This window comes from Myxine glutinosa, chromosome 4 (genome assembly GCF_964187855.1).
Source record: "Myxine glutinosa chromosome 4, kmMyxGlut1.1, whole genome shotgun sequence".
NCBI lineage: Eukaryota > Metazoa > Chordata > Myxini > Myxiniformes > Myxinidae > Myxine > Myxine glutinosa.
This window is the reverse complement of record NC_136264.1, coordinates 85,310,872-85,335,584: the sequence shown is the minus strand read 5'-3', so window position 1 is coordinate 85,335,584 and position 24,713 is coordinate 85,310,872. Positions and strand designations below refer to the sequence as shown.

The 24,713-nt window shown below is 48.3% G+C and overlaps 1 protein-coding gene across 14 annotated transcripts in view; it reads left to right on the top strand.

The window, feature by feature from the left end:
• Window positions 1-24,713, top strand: part of LOC137424940 (protein FAM13A) — a 136,032-nt gene that overhangs the window by 33,740 nt on the left and 77,579 nt on the right. For 10 of the 14 annotated variants that reach the window (XM_078776111.1, XM_078776110.1, XM_078776107.1 and 7 more), the window contains exons 3-6: window positions 10,517-10,715; window positions 11,851-12,060; window positions 12,476-12,659; window positions 14,221-14,353. In XM_078776111.1, coding sequence (XP_078632237.1) covers window positions 10,517-10,715; window positions 11,851-12,060; window positions 12,476-12,659; window positions 14,221-14,353 — 726 coding nt within the window. Of the gene's footprint in view, window positions 1-7,009; window positions 7,333-10,516; window positions 10,716-11,850; window positions 12,061-12,475; window positions 12,660-14,220; window positions 14,354-24,713 lie in introns of those variants that run through there. The other 4 variants (XM_068112859.2, XM_068112853.2, XM_068112858.2 and 1 more) reach the window with 1 other exon arrangement.

Sequence of the window (24,713 nt, the reverse complement as noted above, 5' to 3'; positions counted from 1 at the left end):
CCACAAAGCGCCGGTAGTAGGAGCAGAGTCCCAAAAATCCCCGCACCTCGTTGATGGTACGTGGTGCGGGCCACTCCTCTACCGCTCTAATTTTGTCTGGGTCCGTTTTTACCCCCTCGCAGCCGATCACGTGACCTAGATAGGCCACCTCTCTTGCAAACAAAGTGCACTTACTCGGGTTCAGCTTTAACCCTGCCTGTCTGAGGCACCCGAACACCTGGTCCAAATTAGCTAACGCCTGGGGGAAGGTCTTGGCATGTACTAGGACGTCATCCAGGTATACCAGGCATGATTGCCATGGCATGCCGCCTAGTACATGTTCCATTAATCGCTCAAAGGTGGCGGGGGCGTTACACAAACCAAACGGCATCACAGTGAACTGATACAGCCCCTTACCTGTGGAAAATGCCGTTTTCTCCTTCCCTGTCCGATCCATCTCCACCTGCCAATACCCACTCTTGAGGTCCAAAGTTGTGAACCAATTTGAGCCCGCAACGGCATCGAGGGTGTCATCAATCCTTGGCAGGGGATATGAGTCGTTGAGTGTCACGTTGTTTAGCTGGCGATAGTCCACGCAGAACCGCGTGGTCCCATCTTTCTTTTTGACCAGCACAACAGGTGACATCCAAGGACTTCCCGAGGGCTCGATCACGCCTGCGTCGAGCGTTTTTTCAACCTGCTCGTCAGCTTCCGCCCTCTTGCTCCAAGGGAGCCGTCGGGCGGCCTGACGAATAGGCCGGGCCTCACCGGTGTGGATCTGATGTTTCACCAGGCCCGTACGTCCAATAGCCTCGGTGGACAAGGAGAAGAGGTCCAAATGGGACCCAACCAGTTTGTGTAAGGCCTCCCTCTGGGTACCTCCCAACTCTACACTACTACGATTTACCATCTCGCAAATGGGATCGGGCCAATTCCTAGTATTTATTGAAGGCTCCCCCTTGGGCCGGCTCGGCTGGACGTTCTCGCCCCTCACTGACGCGACTTCTCTAACTGGGGTGCAGCCAGCTATCTTCGTGCCCCTTACTATAGTGCGTGGTTCTGTACTAAGGTTAATTACTCGGACGGCCACCACCGGCCCGTCCGTTTTTACGAGGGTGCGGCCCACGATTAAACCAGGTATGGATCGCGCTGCCACCGGTTCGACCAGGCCGCAGGATTCCTGCTATGTCGGGCGAGCTGACCATCGGGCCGACACTATGGCCTCGGCCCCCGGAGGGATGGTCACGGCCTCAGGAGCCTCCAGCTCCACCCTCTCGGCCGTGCTCACCCCCTCCAATGGTAGCTCTTCCACCCCCCATTGCAGGATCCCCCGGCTCAAGTCGATTTTACAACCGCTGGCAGTCAACAAATCCAACCCTATTAAGCATGGGTTGCACACCTCCGCCACCCAAACCTCTATCTCTCTTTTTACCGACCCCAACTTCAGGGGTACAAAACCACGCTCTATGATCGGGGCCGTTACCCCGGTAGCCAACTGCAAACTATGATTTTCCAGATGCTGGATTTTACCCCAGCCGTCTGCACTCAAATTAAGGATCACGGGGCTGATGATCGTGGCGCTGGCTCCCGTGTCCACAACGGCGTCTACCCCCACGCCGGCAATTTTGCACCGAATTGTTAAGCTACCTGTTCCAATTTGGCCACAATGAATGACCTGTCGCGTCAACGAGGGCTTCTCTCCATCCCCTACTGCCGAACACCGCCCTGCATGCCCGGCACGTTCTAGTATCCCGGGCCCTGGCGGGGGGGTGTCTGTGGTCGGCTAGGCCGATCGATACGGGGCGGAGTTGAGGGCATCGTCTGACGGGGAACGTCCCGGCGCGGAGCTCGACACTCCCACGCACGGTGACCCATCCTAGCACAATTATAGCACCTCACCTGGTAAGGTGCTTGCCTCCGGTATTCCAAATTTCCCCCCCTGTATGTCCGAATTGGGGTACTCTGACGGGGACTACCGGGTGCCACCACTGGAGCCGCCTGCCATGGTCCAGGTCCCGCTAGACGCCGGTCCACCAGCCTCCGAACCATGCTCTCCAGTTCAGGGCCCCCGTTGGGGGCTGGCCCCCCGGGGGGGGCGACCCCCATCACGGGCCCTACCTGACGCACCGCCACTGCGTGGCGCTCGCCTCCCCAGGCCAGGGGCCTCGCTGCTTCCCAACGGGCTGCAGCGTCAGCCGCCTGACTCATGGTCTGCGGGCGCCACATGGCGAGCTGTTGTCGGAGCTCCAGCTCCGGGAGGGCCTGGATAAAGTGATCCAGCGCCAGGCTTTCTTGGGAACTCGCCGCCATGTCCGCGTGTGCAATCCCTACCGCGCGGCGAATATCGTGAGCAAGTTCCCCGATGGTCTCCTGGGGCTTGCCTTTACGCTGCGCAAGTTGAGCTTTAACAAGCTCGCTTTGCTGCTCGATACCAAAACGATTAATTAAAGCTGCACGGAGAGCTGACAAGGTGAGAGCACCCGGTGGTAAAGCTGTCAGCACCTCTGCCGCCGCACCGCGCAGTGCCCCTACCAGGTGTACTCCACCTTCGTCCGGATTCCAACCGTTGCCTTTACACACGTACTCAAACTGCGCCAGGTACGCCCTCAAATCACTCTTGCCGTCATACGGCGCGAGTGGGACCTTGTGGGCGCCCGAAGGTCGGACCCCGCGCGTCACTCCTTGCGGGATCAACGCGGGACCAAACCGTTCGGGCTCCCACAGTACGCTATTCCCGGGGGGCTCCCGCGCATCCCCCGTCCCTCCAAACACTACCCCTGGTGGTGTCGATGCCTGGGCCGCCCTTCCGCAACCCGCTACCCACTCCATACCCGCACACCCTTGCTCACCAGCACCCCCCTCACTCCCCATAGCCGGACCTCCTTGCACACCTCCTCTTTCCATACACTCCGGACCAGTCATACATCTCACCATTGGTCCCTCACGAACACCCGGATCCCAATCAACCCCCAAGCCGACTGAAGCTCCCCTCACATCATAGGCATTTCCGAATATATCGCCACTCACCTTGGCACCTTGCCTCCGCACCTCCTCTGCCACCTGCAAACTCTTTATTTGGTTAGTGAGCACATCATCACGATTCGAGCACAGACCTTGTACCAATTCCATTACCTCCTCCTTTATCTCCTTTTTAGTTTCTCTTCGTCTCTTCTTAATTTCACTCACCCCTTCTTCCACCTCCTCTAATTTTTCCTTTACCTCCTTCATCTCCCGGTGAGCCCCCTCTATCTCTTCCTCTAACGCCACTTTAACCGTTTCTATGTGCGTCCTCACCTCTCGGTCCTTCGTCTCCATTACTTCTGTCACCTCTTCCAACTTCTTCATCAACCCCTCATGTACCATCTGACATTCCTTCTGTGTCGCTATTAATTCATTTTTTATGTCTTTTTGTGTCGCTTTTAACCCCCCGATTATTGCAGTGTTCTTTTCCACTTGGTCTACGAGTTCCTTTTGTCCCACTGTCAGCTGTTCTACTCCCCTCGTCAGACCCTCTATTCCCCCTTGTAACCTCGCCGTATTATTCCTCACCTTTTTCTCCATACGCTTTTCACCTCGCTTTACCTCCTCGCGTACCCCCGAGACCTCCTCACTTACACCTCGTCGTATCTCCTCCTTCATCTCCTCCCTCTCTTTTGTAGATGCCACCCTCATCTGTCCCAATTCATCCCTCTGAGCATCCAATTTGGTTTCTACCCCGATTTTCACCTCCTCTATCTGCTCTCCCATTTGTTTAATTTCTCGGGCGGATTGCTCCCCGATTTCCCGCAATTTGTTTTCCATCTTGTTTTCTAACTCCTCTAACCCATCTTTCACCCCCTCTATCTGATTGTCTAACCCCTCAAATTTCTTGTCTAACCCCTCAAATTTCTTGTCTAACCCCTCAAATTTCTTGTCTAACCCCTTAAAATTATTGTCTAACCCCTCAAATTTCTTGTCTAACCCCTCTCTTAATTGCTCACTATCAGCCCTCGCGTCGTCCCTCATTTTCTCACCCATTTCTTTCATATACCCCATCATCTGCGCCGCGAAGAGGTCCAATTTCCCCAGCGCTGCAGTCTCGGCTGCCGCAGCGCCGCCATTTTGTGCCTCCTCAACCTCGTGTGCGAGAGCGCCATTTTGCGCGCCTGACACCTCCTCAACCACCTCCTCATTGCCCTCCTCCACATCCATTTCCCCGAGGTCCTGGGTCGATTCTACCCCGTCTATCTCTCCCACCGGCATCCTGTCGCCTTGACCAGCCATGGCGCGATTTCAATATTCGTGTTTTGTAAAACAAAACAAATTTCGGCCGCTCCAAATTTTGACCAAATTTTTTCTAGATGTTTTAAAAATTTGGTTCGGGCCTCGTATCTCACTCCCAGACACCAATTGTTACGGCCCGCGGTTAAGGATGTTGGTTTGCCGAGCGGATGGCACCGCGGCCTAACAGTTACCCCGATTAACCCGATCCCCGAACGTTGGCCGGATCGCGCCACAGATATTCAATATGGAAAAGACAAAAGCGACATGGATGTGAAGAAGAAGAAGACGAAAAAAAGGTTGAAAATACTACTATAATTTATTTACTATGTACAGGCTCAAAATAACCAAGGAGAAGGAAAGATAAGAAAATAATATACAGAAGATTTTAGAGACACAGTGAAAATCGCTAGCTTATCTAAACAGACTTAATTAATACCCAGGACAGAACAAACGAAGACGACTCACACGGGGAATGATGATAGGAATGGCGGAGGTGGATGGCTTGGAGGGGGGGGGGGAGGCCGGTCCAAGGGGTCCTGCAGCATGGTCGGCGCGTTTAGCAGCCGCCGTTCCTTCGCGGCCCTGCTCAAAACCGCCGTCCAGGCCCCAAGCGGCTGTTGAGTGTTGTTGCTGCTGTGGCCGCCGCTGCTGCTGCTGCTGCTGTGGACGTCGCGTGCTTTGCCAGGACTACAACAGGCTTTGTGCTTCCCTGGATGATGATCTCCTTGGATGTTCTCTATGTTCTCTTGGTCCAACAACTCTTTCTCTTTCTTGGTCCGACCACTCCTCACCATCGACAACCCAACGCAACCAACGCAACCACTGACCACCACAACTTCTTGCGCGCGCGCCTTTATAGCGCCTCCGGCGATTAAGCCGCCGGCCTTCAGGACACGCCCATCGGTGTGCTCACCTCGGCCCTGGTTGGCCGCGCGACCCTCTGGCTCCGCCCTTGACGGGCGGGCACGCCTTTCTTCCCCGACCCGAGCACATGTTCAATGGTGGTTTTGGAGGGGATGTAATCGGCAATCGAGGCTTGGCAATGATGAAAGGCAATGAAAGTTTTGGGAGTGGGAATGAAGAATGAAGGGAATCTATCTTATTTCACTTGGTGCAATGGAGTGTCATCTTAATGGGAGACAAGGCCTTACCCTAATACACATAATAAAGATATATCTATCAACCAGGGGGGAAATCTATGATTGGCTAACGTGTATGCTTTATGGAATTAACTACGGGAACGCCCTTTGACCTTTATCCAACACTGGAGGCAGGACGGTCCAGACTTAAGCAATAATTCACAACAATTTACTCCAATACAACTCAATAAAAAATACAATCCTCATATCCGCAACAATATGTTTGTTATATTTTATATATATATATATGTATGTTTGGTATCTTCTGGGTGTCGTAGATAGCTTAAATTTGGCGTGCCGACGAACATCGATGCCGGTACACCAGGAAAAGGCACAGAAGCATCGGATAGCGTCCGTAAATGAAAATTTACGTAAAAAAGCGTAAGTGCATATGTTTTAAAAAAAAACCCTCCTAAAGACGTTAATCAATATCTAGCATTTGAAAATTGTTATTTCTATAACTGTAAAGTGAAATAAACATCACAATAGTGTCTGTAAATGAAAAAAAATGAAAAAAAGAAAAAGCATCCCTAAATTAATATGAATGCCAAAAAACTGTAAATGCGTCCTTAAAAAAAACCAAAAAACCTCAATTGATGTATAGCTTTTGAAAATTGTAAATTCGATAACTGCAAACTGACATTAAAATCTCAATGAAAACTTACTTTAAGATCTTAAACGCACTCATAAAATAAATAAATAAGTTTAAAATAACAAAAAAAACCTATATTGCTACCATCTCAGATTAAGATCGACTCGATGATGATGATTATGATATTGATATCTAGCATTTGAAAATTGTAATTTATATAACTGTAAACTGTGAAATAGAAATCTGACAATTTAAGTTAAAAAAAAAACAAAAAAAACCGTAAGCGTGTCCATAAAAGAAATAATACTTTCAAAAAACCCTAAATTGATATCTCGCAGCAGGTCGGTGATGTTTGCCTATACTATACCGTAATCGTAAAGCTTCCATTTATTATGTACCTACGTACGAAGCACGGTTTGACTTATATAATATGCTAGCCGAAACCCGTGGAACATCCACGGAAGGGAGGATGTGGTGTATGGATAGAGAGTACCATTATGGATGGCATCGGGGATTTGCTTGTCCGAGTAAGAGTTAGGAAGAAAGATGAGAATATGTAGATTAGTTGCTGTTTATTTCCATAACGTGCCATTTCAGTCGCCTTGGGGGAAAGTAAGAAAACCTGAGATGGCTTTGCCTGCAGCTGTGGAGTCGAGGCTGGATGCCAGATTGGGGTGATGTGGCTGCCTTTGATGTGGTGTTTTGTGCGTTGGCAGTGCCACAATCCGCGTCGAATTTGCATTGTAGTCAAAATGGCGGGAAAGGGCTTGTTTACTTCCAGCCGCCGCGTGGCCCTCATATTGCACAAATATGCGCCTATTACGGCCTTTCCTTGAATCGTCTCGCTAAGCCTGATCGTAGCGATCGATGCTCGTGTTTCTCGCAACTCTTTGCCTCACGATGATGGGACGACCCCGATTCAATGCCCCAACCTGAAGAGGCTTCCTTTAAATATTTCCGTGCACTGTATTCTTCGCTTCATGGTCACGTGATCGTTGCCCGAACCGGCGATGCGATTGGCAGTGTACCGTCACGTGACGCGCAGCTGACTTCTCACCCTAGCGACGTTGTGGAAGCTTCCGCAAGGAGCGAGGCCCGTGCGAGTGCGACGCTTTTGCGTTGAAGCGTGTGACCGACGGCCTTGCACTCATGCGATATTTTGGCAAAAAAAGAAAGTTTAGCGTTTGCATTTGAATGGAGACATGTCGTGGGCGACGAAGGTCGATGAAAAGATAACGGCGACGGTCATTTCGGCCCTGCCGGCCGCGGCTAGGCCGATTAATGGTGCATCGATCCAGGGCGAGCACACACGTTTGGCCCGTTGTGAAGATGGGCGCAGGAGCAGCCCTCAGGCTCTGTGTGAGTATCTTTTGACTGCAATCCCGAAACGAATTTAAATGCCTCCGCTGACCATGTTCTCCACTTGCATCCTTTTCGCCAGCATCGCATTCCTTCATGAATCCTTGGACTCTTGGAGTTGGGAATTGTGCAATTGAATTTTCTTCTGGAAAGCAAAGTAGTTCATGGCGTCCTTGTCTGTTACGATTTCAAAACATTACATGTTCCTGTGCGTGTCAATACGATATGTTAATAAAAACTTGGTGTTCATGACAATTAGTTTCTTTCATCGCGACTCTTTATTTATTTATCATTTTATTTTATTTATTTATTTCCAAAGAAGAAACCCACTGTCGACGTTGACCATGTGGATGCATTCGTGTGATTGGATTGCTCTGTCTACCCTGTTTCTGGCTTCCTGGTGAAGGAGATGATTATGATGATTATGTGATGCTGCTGCTGCTCTTCCCTGGTTATGCATTTTAATAACTTTCACATTTCAAATACCGTATTCATTTGACAGTTACTTGCTTTCCTAAAACGGTTACCTCAAAGGTTAAATGTCAACTTGTGTAATGTCATCGGCTGTTTCGGTAGAGAGGTGGGTGGTGAGGTAGGTGGAAGAGTGTTTGGTAGTGAGGTGGGTGGTGAGGTAGGTGGGAGAGTGTTTGGTAGTGAGGTGGGTGGTGAGGTAGGTGGGAGAGTGTTTGGTAGTGAGGTGGGTGGTGAGGTAGGTGGGAGAGTGTTTGGTAGTGAGGTGGGTGGTGAGGTAGGTGGGAGAGTGTTTGGTAGTGAGGTGGGTGGTGAGGTAGGTGGGAGAGTGTTTGGTAGTGAGGTGGGTGGTGAGGTAGGTGGGAGAGTGTTTGGTAGTGAGGTGGGTGGTGAGGTAGGTGGGAGAGTGTTTGGTTGGGAGGTGGGTGGGAGAGTTGTCGGTAGTGTCCTGTTTCGGTCGGGAGGTGGGTGGTGAGGTAGGTGGGAGAGTGTTTGGTAGTGAGGTGGGTGGGAGAGTTGTCGGTAGGGAGGTGGGCAGGCGAGTGGCTGGTTGGGAGAGTGGTCGGTAGAGATGTGGGTAGGAGAATGGCTGGTAGGGAGGTGGGTCGGAGAGTTGTCGGTAGGAAGATTGGCCAGTAGGGAGGTGGGTGGGAGAGTGGTTGGTAGCGAAGTGGGTGGACGAGTGGTCGGTAGGGAAATGTTTGGGAGAGTGGTTGGTAGCGAGGTGGGTGGGAGAGTGGTCGGTAGCGAGGTGGGTGGGAGAGTGGCTGGTAGCGAGGTGGGTGGGAGAGTGGCTTGTAGCGAGGTGGGTGGGAGAGTGGTTGGTAGGGAGGTGTGTGGGAGAGTGGTCGGTAGAGATGTGGGTAGGAGAATGGCTGGTAGGGAGGTGGGTCGGAGAGTTGTTGGTAGGAAGATTGGTTGGTAGCGAGGTGGGTGGTCGGTAGGGAAATGTTTGGGAGAGTGGTTGGTAGGGGGGTGGGTGGGAGAGTGGCTGGTAGCGAGGTGGGTGGGAGAGTGGCTGGTAGCGAGGTGGGTGGGAGAGTGGCTGGTAGCGAGGTGGGTGGGAGAGTGGCTGGTAGCGAGGTGGGTGGGAGAGTGGCTTGTAGCGAGGTGTGTGGGAGAGTGGCTTGTAGCGAGGTGGGTGGGAGAGTGGCTTGTCGCGAGGTGGGTGGGAGAGTGGCTTGTAGCGAGGTGGGTGGGAGAGTGGCTTGTAGCGAGGTGGGTGGGAGAGTGGCTTGTAGCGAGGTGGGTGGGAGAGTGGCTGGTAGCGAGGTGGGTGGGAGAGTGGCTTGTAGCGAGGTGGGTGGGAGAGTGGCTTGTAGCGAGGTGGGTGGGAGAGTGGCTGGTAGCGAGGTGGGTGGGAGAGTGGCTTGTAGCGAGGTGTGTGGGAGAGTGGCTTGTAGCGAGGTGGGTGGGAGAGTGGCTTGTCGCGAGGTGGGTGGGAGAGTGGCTTGTAGCGAGGTGGGTGGGAGAGTGGCTTGTAGCGAGGTGGGTGGGAGAGTGGCTTGTAGCGAGGTGGGTGGGAGAGTGGCTGGTAGCGAGGTGGGTGGGAGAGTGGCTTGTAGCGAGGTGGGTGGGAGAGTGGCTTGTAGCGAGGTGGGTGGGAGAGTGGCTTGTAGCGAGGTGGGTGGGAGAGTGGCTTGTAGCGAGGTGGGTGGGAGAGTGGCTTGTAGCGAGGTGGGTGGGAGAGTGGCTGGTAGCGAGGTGGGTGGGAGAGTGGCTTGTAGCGAGGTGGGTGGGAGAGTGGCTTGTAGCGAGGTGGGTGGGAGAGTGGCTTGTAGCGAGGTGGGTGGGAGAGTGGCTTGTAGCGAGGTGGGTGGGAGAGTGGCTTGTAGCGAGGTGGGTGGGAGAGTGGCTGGTAGCGAGGTGGATGGGAGAGTGGCTGGTAGCGAGGTGGGTGGGAGAGTGGCTGGTAGCGAGGTGGATGGGAGAGTGGCTGGTAGCGAGGTGGGTGGGAGAGTGGTTGGTAGGGAGGTGTGTGGGAGAGTGGGCGGTAGTGTTGTGGGTGGGATATTTGATCGGTTGGGAGAGTGGTGGGCAGAAGAGTGGTCGTTCGGGAAAAAGAGATGGGGGACAGAAGCGGGGAGTGGACAGCAGACATGAAACCTGCTGACACTGAAGGGCTCACAAGAGTTGGAAAATCACAGATACGTTTGAGTGGAAGTAAAGTGTACAGAGGAATAGGGACGAGTGCAGCATTATTTGGAGCAAGAGTGGTTTGCAGAGTAGATTATCACATAAATGTGTGGCACAATGGCTGCAGCTTCGGAATGAGCATCCCCTAGTCATATCATGTTTGGTTTCAAGTCATATCATGCTGATTAGAAAGAAATTGTATCGTAATCCTGCCAGGTATGATGTATGGTGTGAGTAGAAAATGTGACTGATTCTCACTGGTAGAGTTAGTTGCAGTTGTTTATTTGCTTAATAAGGTGAGATGATCAGTTGTTATTCGTTCGGATCTGAACTTTGCATGGAGCACCAAACGTATTATTAATGAAGCTTAAAATGTCATCCTCGCTGTATTGAAGGTAATGCCATTGCTGTTGCATGATGATGAGTTTTAGTATGATTTCATATTTTTCAACCTTGAAAGGGCACACGTGTTCTTTTTGAAATTTTTTCTTTGCAACGTGTTTTTACTTACAATTGCCCTCAAACTCCACGTGCAACCACATACCAGATATATTCTTTAAAACCTCCCCCACACCAGCGAGCAAAGGGCTCATGTCGTGCTCATGAAGACGCTCGAACAAGTGCACCTGTACCGCAACCACCAGTGACGACAAATGAGCAAACCAGTTTGGTGCCCGCGGCCTGTTGCTTCGGCATACCCCTCGGCGAGCAGCTGATGTCAGGCAAGCCTGTGCCTGCTCTCCTGCAGACACTTGCAGATTATCTGGAAAGGAATGGTGAGGATGGATGTGTTGTATCATTATCATGATAAAGAAAATGACATTTCCCACTTTTTGCTCTTGCTTAATGGCTGGTCGTTTTATTTATTTACTTTTCTCTTTTGTGCGACTCCTTTGCTACACTGTCAAATCGGTGCTTCACAGGCACGGCGTTGCATCAATGTATGTGCCTTCCCTGGGATGGATGTTCAGTTGCGGGCCCATCTGCTGGCATTCGCTATTAGACGTTGAAAATCCCATAGATTTACCTTTTCAAACGAGTGGTCATTGTATATCAACTAAATACCAAATTCCTGTCCTATCTAATGCTGGAGAGGCAATGGCAAACCATGCAGTGTATTCCTTGCAATGAGTACTTCAGCAGCGCTGACGCCTTGGCTAGGCTATGGAGCAAGTTTTTGTTCCTTTATCACCTCTGCCACCAAAGGTGGATCGAGGTATTGTTTTCACACCTGCCTGCCTGTTTGTTTGTCTGTCTGTCTGTCAGCAGCAAATATCTCAAAGTTGTGGACAGATTTGGACGAAACTTGGTGGACAGGTTGGTTGTGTCACAAGGACGAATTGATTCGATTTTGGTGAAGATTCAAATCCGGATACGAGAATTTTTTTTAATTTTCAGTTATTCTTCAACACTGAGAGAGGGCCAAAAACTATATATAGCATAATATTTCTAAAGGTTGTGGCTGGGTTATGACAAAACTAGGTGTATGAGTTGGTTAGGTGACGAGAACAAGCAGATTAGATATTGGTTCAGGTCCGGATCCAGATCCGGCCTATTGGTGGGATCCAAAACGTAAACTGTTCAGCCTGGCGGAGACCTGTGCGCTCTACCGAGTGTCATTCTATTCGTTTTTTGTTTTCAGGCTTTTGTTAAAAAGTCTCCCCATCGTACGACGGTTTCTCAATCTTCTTCTTTCTCCTTCAAGACAAACTTCCCATCTTCATTCTTTCATTTAGCTAATGCTTCCATACCACCCACTTTTTAAATTATCTCGATGCACAGGTAGATCTTCAATATGCCAGATATCTTTGCCTCCCAATAAATGTTTGTATAAAATAAATAACATTTTGTTAATCCATTGAAATGGTAGCAAAGTGAGCTATAGTGTTTTGTCATTATTCGGTCTTGCAGGTCTGAGCGAGGCTGGTTTGTTTCGTGTGAGCGGAAGCGCACGTATGGTGGAGGAACTGCGACATAGGCTTGAGAATGGGGAGGAGGTCGACTGGGACGGTTTGGGAGACATCGCCTCTGCCGCAAGTATCTTCAAGCTGTTTCTGAGAGAACTGCCAGATGCAGTTGTGCCGGGGAGGTTTAACCTACAGCTCGTGCAATCTTATAGAGGTGAAAAGAGTTAGAGTATCTGCCGCACCATCACCTCCCCCCATTGCATTATTTAATCCGATCTTACCCTTCATTAGCATTCTTCTATTTGGTTCATATCCTCCAGGGGGAATGAGAGGGTGGGAGATTTCATTGAGAAAAGTAATAATGATAGGTGATACAGAAGGAAGTTAGGGAGGAGTGGGGATGGAGGAGTGGGGGAAGAAAGAAGGGTGTTTGAGAGGAGATGAGAGCAAAAGGGGGAAGGAAGGGGGAAGGATTGGGAAAGGGGGCATGTATGGGAATGTGAAGGAGGGGGGGGGGGGGGGGGAGTGTTCAAAATGTCACCACATTTACATATGTAATAAATAAGTGGTCCCCTTGTAACAAATCATTTGACAGTCAGTGCCATTTCCATTTTCACTTCTCACCTCAGAGTGCAAAGCGGACAGTGCTCAGCTGAGCTGTGCATTGGCAACTTCACTTGGTGAGCTACCCAGCCCAAACTACAGCCTCTTGCGCTTCCTGTGTTACTTCTTGACGCGAGTGGCATCACAAAGTAGTACCAACAAGATGCCAGCTGCCAATCTCGCCACTGTATTTGGTCCTTGCATCTTTCGGTAAGCCTTGCACATGCTGCACGAAAAACATAAATATTACCTAGATACAATGAAGTTTGGTCAATTGTCTGTTATGCTTATCTAGATGTCACATGCACACATAATTATTCCACTTTGGAGATTCGTGGTTATTTCCCAGAATGCAGTGTGTGCCGGCGGTACCATCTACTGGTGGTACTTTTGTCTCTACTTCAGGCACTTTTCTCTACTTTAGTTAGTGGGGCACTTTTCGGTGATATCTTTCCACCCCAAAGGATGTCAACCCATGGGGTTTGTCTTTACTTTGTCCTCTAAAGGCTGAGCATCAAGTAATGAACTGGTACATATCATTTTAAAACCTTTTTTTAATGACTCAGCCAGGGTCTGAATCGATGTCGACCGCCCAGACTCGGAGCGCATGCTTCTAACCATTATGCCTCAGAGTCTGGTCTTTACCAGGAAAGGAGAGAACAAAAGAACTCTAAAAAGATCAGATTTTAAGAAAGATATAAAACATTAATTGGGCCAGCAGGATGGCCTACAGGTATGCACACTCGCCACTAAGCTGTCTAGCCCTGGTTCAAATCTTGACTCGGCTACAAATTGTCATCCTGGTGTCTTGCAGGCAGGGTGTGCCGTCCCAAAAATGGACGTTAAACTGGCGTCCCGTCTGCTGGCATTAGTTGGTGTACATTAACGATCCCACGGTGTCCTTCATGAAGAGTCGGCGAGTTATCGCCAGCACCCTGAACAAATTCCAAAAATGCCTGTGTAAACTACTTGATCACGTCATGCCTGGCCAGCCGATTCGTGAAAGACTTTGGTCAAAAACTCCTCCCAGCCAACCCCACAACAACAACGTGGGAATAATTGCAGCCGTGAAAGGCAAAATGAGACAAAACCTTAATTGTTGATGTGAGAATTTTTCATCAAAGGCAGCAAATTCCACAAATGAGGTTTATATCTGACGAATGCTTCATTGGCAAAATATTTGCAAAGGACTACCAAGAGATTCCTGTTCGACTGTAGCGCTTTTTCAGGCTTGCAAGATGTGATTAGATCAGCCATTTGGGCAAGAACTAATATATTTTTGGCTTTGGAAGTTAACCGCAATATTTTGAAAAGTACATATGCTGGTGTGCTGGGAACCCATGAAAAGTCTTCGAGAATTGGAGGGATTTGGTCAAACGTACAAGCTTGAGCTATGAGTCTGGCGGCCATATTCTGGATAAGTTGTAACGTCTTGAGAGAAGAGGTATGTCAGGCTGCAGTAAGTTTCAATAATCCAAATGATATGAGATGCTGGGCGAAGGTTTCCATCGTTTTCTGATTAAAGCACTTCACGCTGTTGGTTGGGTATGGAAAGTCTGGTACCAAACATCTCATTCCACAATATGAAGCTAAGTGTGGTGTGCATGTTTCCTGTTGTGCTCATCGGGTTTCTTTTGGATCCGTCTTGCTCCTGTATTGGACATTGTCTTGCTTGGTCACCTGAATGAAAGCTCTATTTAAATGGGCTCAGGTCATGGTACAATAAAGGGTTTATCAAAGCCTAATGTTGTGCGTTTGTTATGTGTGCCAGTGTATCAACAGGATTGGAGGGTGTAAAGCAACAAGAAGTTCTGAACCATATCCTGGCCTGCATGATCACTGACTGCAGTACCCTCTTTGACAGAGATGTGGATTCCTTGCATTCATGCCCTGATAAAGCACTGGTAAGACTTCAATGCAATGCTTTCTTATTGAGATCGGTGGAAATTGTAATTCGTTGGCTGTTTGGCAATGTACCAAAGAGTACAGTATTGATATTCTCTGATAAAGCACTTCACAAGGCTGTTCAATATTCAGTCATAAATATACCTTTCCATTCCACCACCACCTTGCCCAAAAGCTATACCTTTCCTCCTTCCATTTTGTTTGCATTTACAGCTGTTGTTGTTTTCCTCTTGATGTTCCATCTATTCGTCCATTATTGTGACATCCACAGTTTTCTATCGATAATTTTACCTGCGACATGTCACAGGTCTACAAGTGCCTCACGTGCTGTTGTAGTTGTTGGAGTTCTTGTTGGGGGTCGATTTTTGAAATATGTGCTCATTGGTCGGACAGCTGCCAGACCACACCTATGTTTGTCGCTTGACTCCACCCACCATGATACCAAGCTAAAATGATATGGCCATCATTGTGGCTTTATGGTGGGCTTAACACATTAGGCCTGTACGCCTCTGCTGATTATACACTGCCCGGGTTTGTTGCGTCAGATTTCCATTGGCTTTGGTTGGGTGTCGTGCTATTCACTATCAGGGACCCCAAATAATCCAAGCGTATGTCGAATAATAGGAAGGTTTAATCAATCCTGTCAGAATGCACGGTAATAAAGCATTGTGTTTTGCAAATTACTTAAAATATATATATATATTAATCGCACCCATGTCCGACGGAAATGGTTCAGTTTGGTATTTTTAATATTAAATAGACAAAACCTAGAAACTAATGAAACCCATTCGAATTACCCTTTACAACACTTAGAATTAACCTTTAGAACCCATTAGATTTTAGAACCCATTATAATTAGTTTAGAACCCTTTAGAATTGAACACAGTGAGTTAGAAAGGTTATTCTTCTGCACTTTTGGAGGAAGGATGGACATAGCCAAATATTGAAGTGGCTTCACCCCTTAAAAATAGTGTTACATAATTTTTGAATGGCTCCATATTGGAGTTAAAGGGCCACAGACACAGAAAATCATGTTTGGTTTAATTAATAGATATTGCTTCACTTAACACTTAATCCTCCTTTTTTTTGAATAAATATTACTCGATTGGCCCCCGCCACCCAAAAAACGGCGATTTGATTGCTATTTATTTTATTTTAAAATATTTGATTGCTATTTTATTTTGAAATAAAATATTTTAAAATTTTGAAATAATGTTCTTATTTTTGAATGGCCCCATATTGGGGTTAAGCAATCTGTGACCATGTGATGTATCGGCTCGTTCTGATATAACGTAGGGTGGGTGACATGGATGAGAGGTGTCCAGTTAATTATTTAATAACGCATTAAATGTGTTTCCCAATCACTGTTTCCATCTTTTAAGAGTGCTTCAAATGTGAGTTTCCCAATCGGCCCACGGATTTAGTTTTCAGGTTGTGATCACAGTGCGGTCATTGTTGGTTTATTAAGGGTTTCAAGTTTTTTTTCATCAACCGAGAAGTGATTACCTCCACCACAGAAGGTGGACACAAGTTATGTTTTCTATCGTCTGGGCCGAATATCTACATTTTGTCCTCGTTGAAAGTCAGATGGTAGTGTTGCGCTACCCACAGGAATCTGCGCAAGTTGGCATCATGGTCTTCCTGATTGTGGCTGCAAACCGTCACATTGTCGCCGTGCACAAAAATATCTTTCAATTGCTCTTTAGCAATAATGTCATCGATGGCGTGCTGAAAACAAGATACACCGTTTATTACGCCGAAAGGGATGCGACGAAATTGATAGAGCCTTTGGCCAGATTCGAACTCAGTATAGGGCCTGTCAGACTCACGTATCAGTATCTGATGGTATGCGCTTCTTAAATCCAAGGTGCTGAATATGCAGTACTTGGCCACGTCCCGTACCATATCATCCATTTTGGGCAATGGATATGCATTAAGCTGTGTGAATCTATTAATACTCTGCGAATAATCCACGACCATGCACTCCGATGATTAGCCGTATGCACCACAAGCACCTGGGCCCTCCACGGAGAACTACTAGGCTCTATGATGCCCTCCCACAGCAATCGTTTAGTCTCAACAGCAATGAACTGTGTGTCAGCGCGAGTGTACCGTCTAGACTTTACGGTTTACAATCGGCAGTTAAGCTAGGAAATTGAGCAGGTGGCTCGATAGCCGTTTCGGCCAGACCGCAAACAGAAAGAGTGTTCTCCCCTACTCCAAATTGCATTTCCAATCGCCCATGTCTATGCAAAAAATCATGTCCTAGCAGCACATCGGCGCATAAATTCGGCATTATCATGAGCTTTACATCGGGATACACAACATCATTGACAACCAAATTAACAATGCACATTCCCTCAGTGCGCGTCCACAGGCCTGCAGATGCCATGTAGATTCGCTGCGTAGCTGGGCCGACCATCCATCCTGCCACTGGACCAGCGCTTGGCAGACATAGCTCGCGCTGCTGCCCGTTTCGATCAGTGCATTGGCAGCTTTTCCCTCGATGAGCACCGGAAGCACTGTGCTGGAGAGACTGTGAGACAGGGCCGGCTCCGCGGGGCGGGCAACACGCGAAGTGTTAATTCCTGTGAGGGTAGTACATCGCGTCTTTGTCGAGCGACAAACCTTCGCAAGTGTCCTTTTTTCCCGTAAGTATGACGCAGTGCTTCCCAAGCGGGACAAAGAGCACTTGAGTGCCGACGATTACCGCAGAAGTAACACTTGGCGTTCTCGGAAGGGGAGGCAGCGGCAGTAGTACTCAGACCTTCGTCTTCAAGAGCCAGCGGAGCGTCGGTTGCTCCCGGAGCAGCAGCAGCGCCCGCAAGGAGTCGCTCGGAAATAGGAGCCGTCTCCCTGTGAGCCTCAGCGGTTGCTCCCACTGTTATGTTAGGCCGTCTGTACGCCTCTGAGCGAGTCTGGGCGAGCTGCAGGATGCGAGCTTGATTGTAAGCTTCCTGGAGAGTCATGGCTGTCTTCTCGAGTAATCTTAGCCGTATTGCGGGTGACGAGAGGCCAATCACAAAGGCATCTCACATCAAATCATCAGTTATCTCAGCGGCCGTTCGAGCCTCCACCATGCAGTCCTTCCCGAGTCTTCTCAATTCCTGAAGATACCGTTCGAAAGGCTCCGAGGGATCCTGTCACCAAATAGCGAGCATGTGTCTTGCATACAAAGCACCACGAGGTTTTACGTAGATTTGTCTCAAAGCCTCCACAGCGGTCTCATCAGTCTCACAATGTGAAATGTAGTCAAACACGGTGTTAGACACGTGACAGGTGAGTACAGAAGGTTTTTTCTCCCCGGTAATCTCCAGGACAGTGGCAATATAATTCGTCAAGGCGCGAAGCTAGTGTTCCCATTGGCTCACAGCATCCGTCGCCTGGGGGTCCCCGCAGAGCTTCTCGAATCTCAGTAACTTGTCCATGGAACGTGAGCGAAGGAGACGATTTCAATAAAAAATGTAATGATTTCAATTACAACCTCCTTCAAGATATTGAGTTTTATTGAAATCAATCCTCCACGTCATCTACAAAAGAATAATCACATATTAGCAGGCAGCCATATAAAATGCCCTATGTAAAGCAAGCTATACAAAGAAGCGTCATTTAAACTTACCAGCTTAAATTCGGTCACAAAAGACAGGGAGTTCCCTCACACTCAGGCCAACCCTCCTATAGGCACATTGCTTATCTCTCCACCAGAGAGGGAACTACAACGGATCTTCACCTTTATTTCATCACACAGAATGAGGAGGCAAGGCGAGACTATGTGCTCACCGGAGTGCCATTCTAGTTTCAATTGAATTCCATAGCGGAACTTGATCTTCATTTAGTGCTTGCCAGCACCTCACCTGGCATGCTGACATTGTCGTTTTTTATGTCTAAAAACCTTTGAGGTGGAGGGTGGATCTAGTGCTGTACCCAAACTGAGTTCCAAATTCATACTCGGTGAGTTGCCAAACCAAGCCGAGTCCGGGTCAAGCCGGATTTGGCGTCAACTTGCATATTTTCCTGTCACATGAAATGAGGTAATTTTTTTTTTTGTTTGTTTGTTTGTTTGTTTGTTTGTATACAAGATCGAGGCTCGTGAAAGAGCGAACATTAATCACACAGAAAGACAAACAGACACACAAAACAAATAACATCAGGAGCGGTAGACAAGATGGGGAGAGAGGGGGAAGGACACAAACACAACATTTGAGAGCAGGGACCGAGAGACATGGAGACATCGAGATAACTGTGGGAGGGAGAGGGCTTTGGGGAGGGGGCATGGGAAGGGGGGGGGGGGGGGTGGGAGAGGTATAAAACATATGGACACTGCCAAGACTTCCAGGAAAGAAGTTGGAATTTCAAACAAGGTGGATCTGGGGTGAATTAGTGGGGGTAGAAAAGATCAAGGTTTTGGATGGGGGAAGATAAGAGATGGTGGTGAACAGCTGTTTTGAAGACCTGGAGGGAGGAGTGTGATTGAAGTGAGTGTGGGAGTTTGTTCCAGAGGCGGGAGAAAAGAGGAATGAAAGAGTGAAGGTGAGCAGAGAGCCGAGATTTCGGCAGTTTAACCATCAGAGGGTGGCTGGCAGATCTTGTGCGACCTGTAGGAATATTTGGGGGACAGAGCACAGAGAGAGCTGGGGGAGCAAGGCCGGAGAGGAGTCGGTAGAAGACAGAAAGACCACCTACCTGCCTGCGGTGAGTGAGTGAAAGGCCCTCAGAGATAGCTTCATCGCGGGAGATTCCAATGATTCTGAAAGCTTTGGATTCAACAGCGTGAAGCCGAGCCAGGTGTGAGGCAGGAGCACCAGCCCATAGGGGAGAACAGTATTCCATTGAGCTGCGGATGAAAGCCTTGTATGTGGTGAGGAGCTCAGGTGTGCCTAGGAAGGACTTCGCACGACGGAGGATGCCCAGTCGGCGACTGGCTTTGGAGGCCAGCTTGGAAATGTGGTTTTCCCAAGAAACATCATGGCAGATGGTGAGACCCAAAAGCTTGAGCGACAAAACTTCTTGGAGAGGATTGTTGAGAAAGTAGATGGGAGGGTTGTCCAGTCGATCTTTTCGGAGAGACATAGTAAGAGTGTGAGATTTGTCAGGATTGAAAGACATGTTCCACATGTTTGACCAGTCTGTGATTTTGTCCAGGTCTTCAGAGAGTGAGGAGGCTGCAGACTGCCGATCTGAGGGAAGAGGAATGGAGCGGCAGAGAGTGGAGTCATCAGCAAAGAGATACAGAGGATTTTCCAGAGAGTCGGAGAGATCATTGATAAAGACCAGAAAAAGCACAGAGCCCAGCACACTGCCTTGGGGAACCCAAGCCTGAACGGGAAGGGGAGATGAGAGAAATCCATTCAGGGCCACACGTTGACTACGACCAGAGAGGAAGTCCGCAAGCCATGCATGGAGATTTCCATGGATACCATAGGAGGAGAGTTTGGTGAGCAGAGCTGGGTGCCAGACCGTATCGAAGGCACGTGATATGTCAAGGGAGACAGCTCTGATTTCCTGTTTGGCATTGAGGACCTCCATCCATTGTTGAGACAGCAGAAGCAGCATGTCCAGAGTAGAGTGACCTGGTCTGAAACCAAATTGATGATCAGAGATCAAGCCATTGGAGAAGAGGAAAGATTTGTGCGAAGTCCTTCCTCGGCACACCTGAGCTCCTCACCACATACATGGCTTTCATCCGCAGCTCAATGGAATACTGTTCTCCCCTATGGGCCGGTGCTCCTGCCTCACACCTAGCTCGGCTTCACGCTGTTGAAACCAAAGCTTTCAGAATTATTGGAATCTCCCGCGATGAAGCTATCTCTGAGGGCCTTTCACTCACTCACCGCAGGCAGGTAGGTGGTCTTTCTGTCTTCTACCGACTCCTCTCCGGCCTTGCACCCCCAGCTCTCTCTGTGCTCTGTCCCCCAAATATTCCTACAGGTCGCACAAGATCTGCCAGCAACCCTCTGATGGTTAAACTGCCGAAATCTCGGCTCTCTGCTCACCTTCACTCTTTCATTCCTCTTTTCTCCCGCCTCTGGAACAAACTCCCTCACTCCCTTCAATCCCACTCCTCCCTCCAGGTCTTTAAAACAGCTGTTCACCACCATCTCTTATCTTCCCCCATCCAAAACCTTGATCTTTTCTACCCCCGCTGATTCACCCCAGATCCACCTTGTTTGAAATTCCAACTTCTTTCCTGGAAGTCCTGGCAGTGTCCATATGTTTTATACCTCTCCCACCGCCCCCTTCCCATGCCCCCCCCCCCCAAAGCCCTCGCCCTCTCTCAGATCTCTCCATCTCTCCATGTCTCCATGTCTCTCGGTCCCTGCTCTCAAATGTTGTGTTTGTGTCCTTCCCCCTCTCTCCCCATCTTGTCTACCGCTCCCGATGTTATATGTTTTATGTGTCGGTTTGTCTTTCTGTGTGATTAATGTTCGCTCTTTCACGAGCCTCGATCTTGTATCCAAAAAAAATAAAAAAATAAAAAAAAAAAAATAAATAAATAAATAAAAATAAATCATATCCGAAGCAATGATGGATTCCATGACTTTGCTGATAATTGGGAGCAGGCTGATTGGTCTGTAGTTGCAAGGATCTGTTTTTGCACCTTTTTTGTGTAAAGCGGTAATGTTTGCTGATTTCCAGGATGCTGGCAGATGACCTTGAGCAAAAGATAGGGTGAAAAGAACAGAGAGAGGGTGAGATAGAGCGGCAGAGCAGGATTTTAGGACCCGTGGGCTGATGCCATCTGGTCCAGTTGCAGAATCAGAGTCGAGGTTTGACAAAAACTCCTCCACCTTGTCAGGAGAGAAGGTCAGAGTCCAGGAGCAGTTTGGTTCGACTGGGAAAGGTGGGAACAGAGAGAGATGGGTTTGGGACTAAGGATTTTGAGGCAAACACAGAGTTGAGGCATTCGGCTTTGTCACGTGCGATGTCAACTGTGTGGCCATTTGAGGTAAGGGAGGGGATGGAGGGGGAACAAACACCAGAAACGGATTTGACCAGACGCCACCAGGATTTGGAGGAAGGAGACAGGTTTGAGAGTTCATTCTTGAGTGAGGAGAGATAGTGCTTCCTGGCACTCCTGAGGGTAGACACACACTTGTTCCGAGCTTGGTGGAAGGGACTGAGATTTCCTTCAGTTGGATTAGCCTTCCAAGAGGCAAAGGCAAGTTGTTTCAGGGCAACTGCCTCACCACAAGATTCAGTGTACCATGGACGGGAGCAAGGGTAAGACAACTGAAGGCGAGATGGGATAAATCTGTGCATGAGAGAGATCAGTTTGCTTTGGAAGAATTCCCAGGAAGAATTGATGTCAGAGGCAGTGGAGATGGGAGACCAATCCAGACGATTGATGGCTGCTTGAAGACCGTCCCAGTCGGCCTGAGTGAAATGCCAGACTCGTCGACGCTGAGGAGGCTCTCTGAGAATGGCCAGAGAGATGTCCACTTTGACAAGCACATGATCAGAAGAACCGATTGGAGCAGAAGAAGAGCAGCAGACATTAGCAGGGAAGTTAGTCATAACCAAGTCTAGAAGAGAAGATACTCCATTGGCTGAGATCCGGGTCGGGAAATTGACAGATTGTGTCAATCCCAGTGAGTCACAGAAGTCCTTTGCTGAGGTGCCATGACTGGTGAGAGAGGAACCCACACCCAACCAGGTGGCATGATGACAATTGAAGTCACCACATATGAGGAAGAGAGAGTTGGGATGAGTGGATAGAAGTTGGTCCATGTTGTCAGACAGTGAAATGTAGATGGAGTCATCACTGTTTGGGGGACGGTACAGAACACATATGAACAAAAGGTGGGAGCGGAGAGGAAGCCGTAGCCAGAGGTACTCCTGGGGGTGAGGAGGAGAGAGGGCAGTGCAAGGAGAGTGAGGAAGAGTTTTTGATAAAGATAGCCACCCCACCACCAGGCCGAGGCTCAGGTCTATCATACCGGAGGAAGGAGTAACCAGGAAGAGATATTAAGGAATCAGAGACATCTTGAAGGAGGAAAGTCTCTGTTAAGCAGATCAAGTCTGGATTGTCATAAGCAACCTGTATGGAGAGATCAGTCAGGTTTGAGCGAAGGCCCCGGATGTTTGAGGTCCATACCGTTAATGAAGAGAGAGGGGGAGCATCGGGTACAGGACAGGGGAGGGGAGGAGTAGGGTAAGATGAAGGATGAGAGGGGGAGGTAGGGAGAACAGTTGTTAGTGTGTCAGCGATTGCAGAAGAGTTCCAAGAAAGGGAAGGATGAGGAGGATGAAAGGTTTGAAGGTGAAGGGATGAGGCACAGTGAGGGGTTGTTTGAGGGGGGGCAGAGGAAGGAAGAAGGTTGGGGGGGGTGGAGGTATGAGATAGAAGGGAGACGAAGTGGGGAGGAGGCAGCTTTGAGGAGGAGGGGGGAGGAGGGAGAATTGGAGAGGAATGGTATGGGGGGAGATTTGAATGGGAGGGGTTGGGGGGGAGTTTTGAAGGGGAGGAGTGAGGGGGGAGTTTAGGAGGGGAAGGGCAAGGGGGGAGTTCAGGAGTGGAAGGGCAAGGGGGGAGTTCAGGAGTGGAGGGGTAGGGGGGGAGTTTAAGAGTGGCGGGGCAAGGGGGGAGTTTAAGAGTGTAGGTGCAAGGGGAGGGATTTGGATGGGAGGGGCAAGAGGGGAGTTTAGAAAGTGGATGATTAATGAAAGACGAACATAGAAAACAAATTGGGTTTGTTGTGATTTTCAAGTTAGCAATCCGGTTCAGAATGATGGAGGAGGGATGGAATGAATGTGAATTTAGACCATGTAGTGAGGGAGACGTATAAGATATTGAATTTCTTTTTTTTGACGTGGAATGAGTTGGAGAGGAAATTGAGAAAAGCCTTTTAAATAGGAAGAAAAACAGCATGTTGTAAAATACCACTGAGTAAAACACTGAAGGGGAAAGGTTATACATATTTAAATAATATTTAAACAGAACCGTGAACAATCTTATGTGCACAAAAATACCAACGGGGGGAGAGCCGAGAGGGACCACCACGAGTCACGTGAAGGGCAAACGGTGGATGGCAAGGAGTTAATGGGGGCGGGCCGAACAGCACACCTGGACAGAAAATACAGGATGAGTCAACAGTACACGTGGAGAAAGGAAAATAAATGTTTTTGGTTTTTTTTGTTTGTTTGTTTGGTTTTTGGGGGTGGGGGGGGGGGGGGAGGTGGGGATTTAGAACGTTAGACAGAGTATTATGTTCGGGGTAGAAGGGAAAAAAACTAAGAGCCAAGCAAAACACGATTAAGATAACAAACACCGACGGGGGTACAACTACAAGGCCGCACACGAGGAGCAGAACACGATTAAATAATTACAAGTTACAGGAAATTCAAACCAAAAGTAACTATAATCAAAACAATAACGCATGGACGATAAAATAACGAGTTGAAATTTGACAATCTATCTGGGGAAATGGGGGAGAAACACGTGGTCGAAGAACGAACGACCGAACGAATAAGAATGAATAAACGAATGAGAACAGAGAAGGAAATGTTTTTTTTTTGGATTTTTTTGAGTTGTGATTTACACAAGGAAGAGGGCTATGGGGTGAAAAGATTGGGAAAACAGAGAACGAAAGTTATTGGATCACAAAAACACGGACCGCTGAGAGAAAAACAAAGCCTCAAGGTTGTACAGTGTTCACTGTACAACTACAAGGCCTCAAAACACGACCCGAATTAACACGATTTTCAATACAGGTATGAAAGATTTGCACCGAAAATCTTTGTCGGGAGACAATATATACACCATAAAATAAATAGTTATAACGAAAATACAAATGGGATTGCAGTACCTTGCAAGTTTTTACGGTGGAAATGTGCGTTATTACATGAATCAAATGTGCTATGGAATGGTCATGTTGGTTCTCTTTGTGATTTTAAAGCAAAATGTTACTGTATTCGAGCACTGTAACTGTTATCTCATATCTGTGTACCTGATCTGTGATTAGGTCTCATGCCCTGACGACCTCTGGGTTCACTCTGATCATCTGTAATTGTTGTCTGTGTGCTCCTTCTGTGTCCTTCTCAAGAGTTCCTCTTTTGGTAGAATAGCACATGTTTCCATTCAAACCACTGCATGAAAAAAACCATTAGCTCTTTTTCAAACTAGGAACGAGGCTTTTAAAACTAGCAACTTTGTGTTTGATCAAAGTTTTGTTCCAAGTACAGTCACGTGAAAAAGTAAGTACACCCCATGTAAAGTTTTGACTTTTTCAACATATTTCAACACAGCTATTTGATCTTCATTTCAACAATATTGATAGATAAAGGTGATATAATATAACAAATATCATGAAACATTTACATTTTGTAGTCCATTGTATAATTTAAATAAACATAAATGCA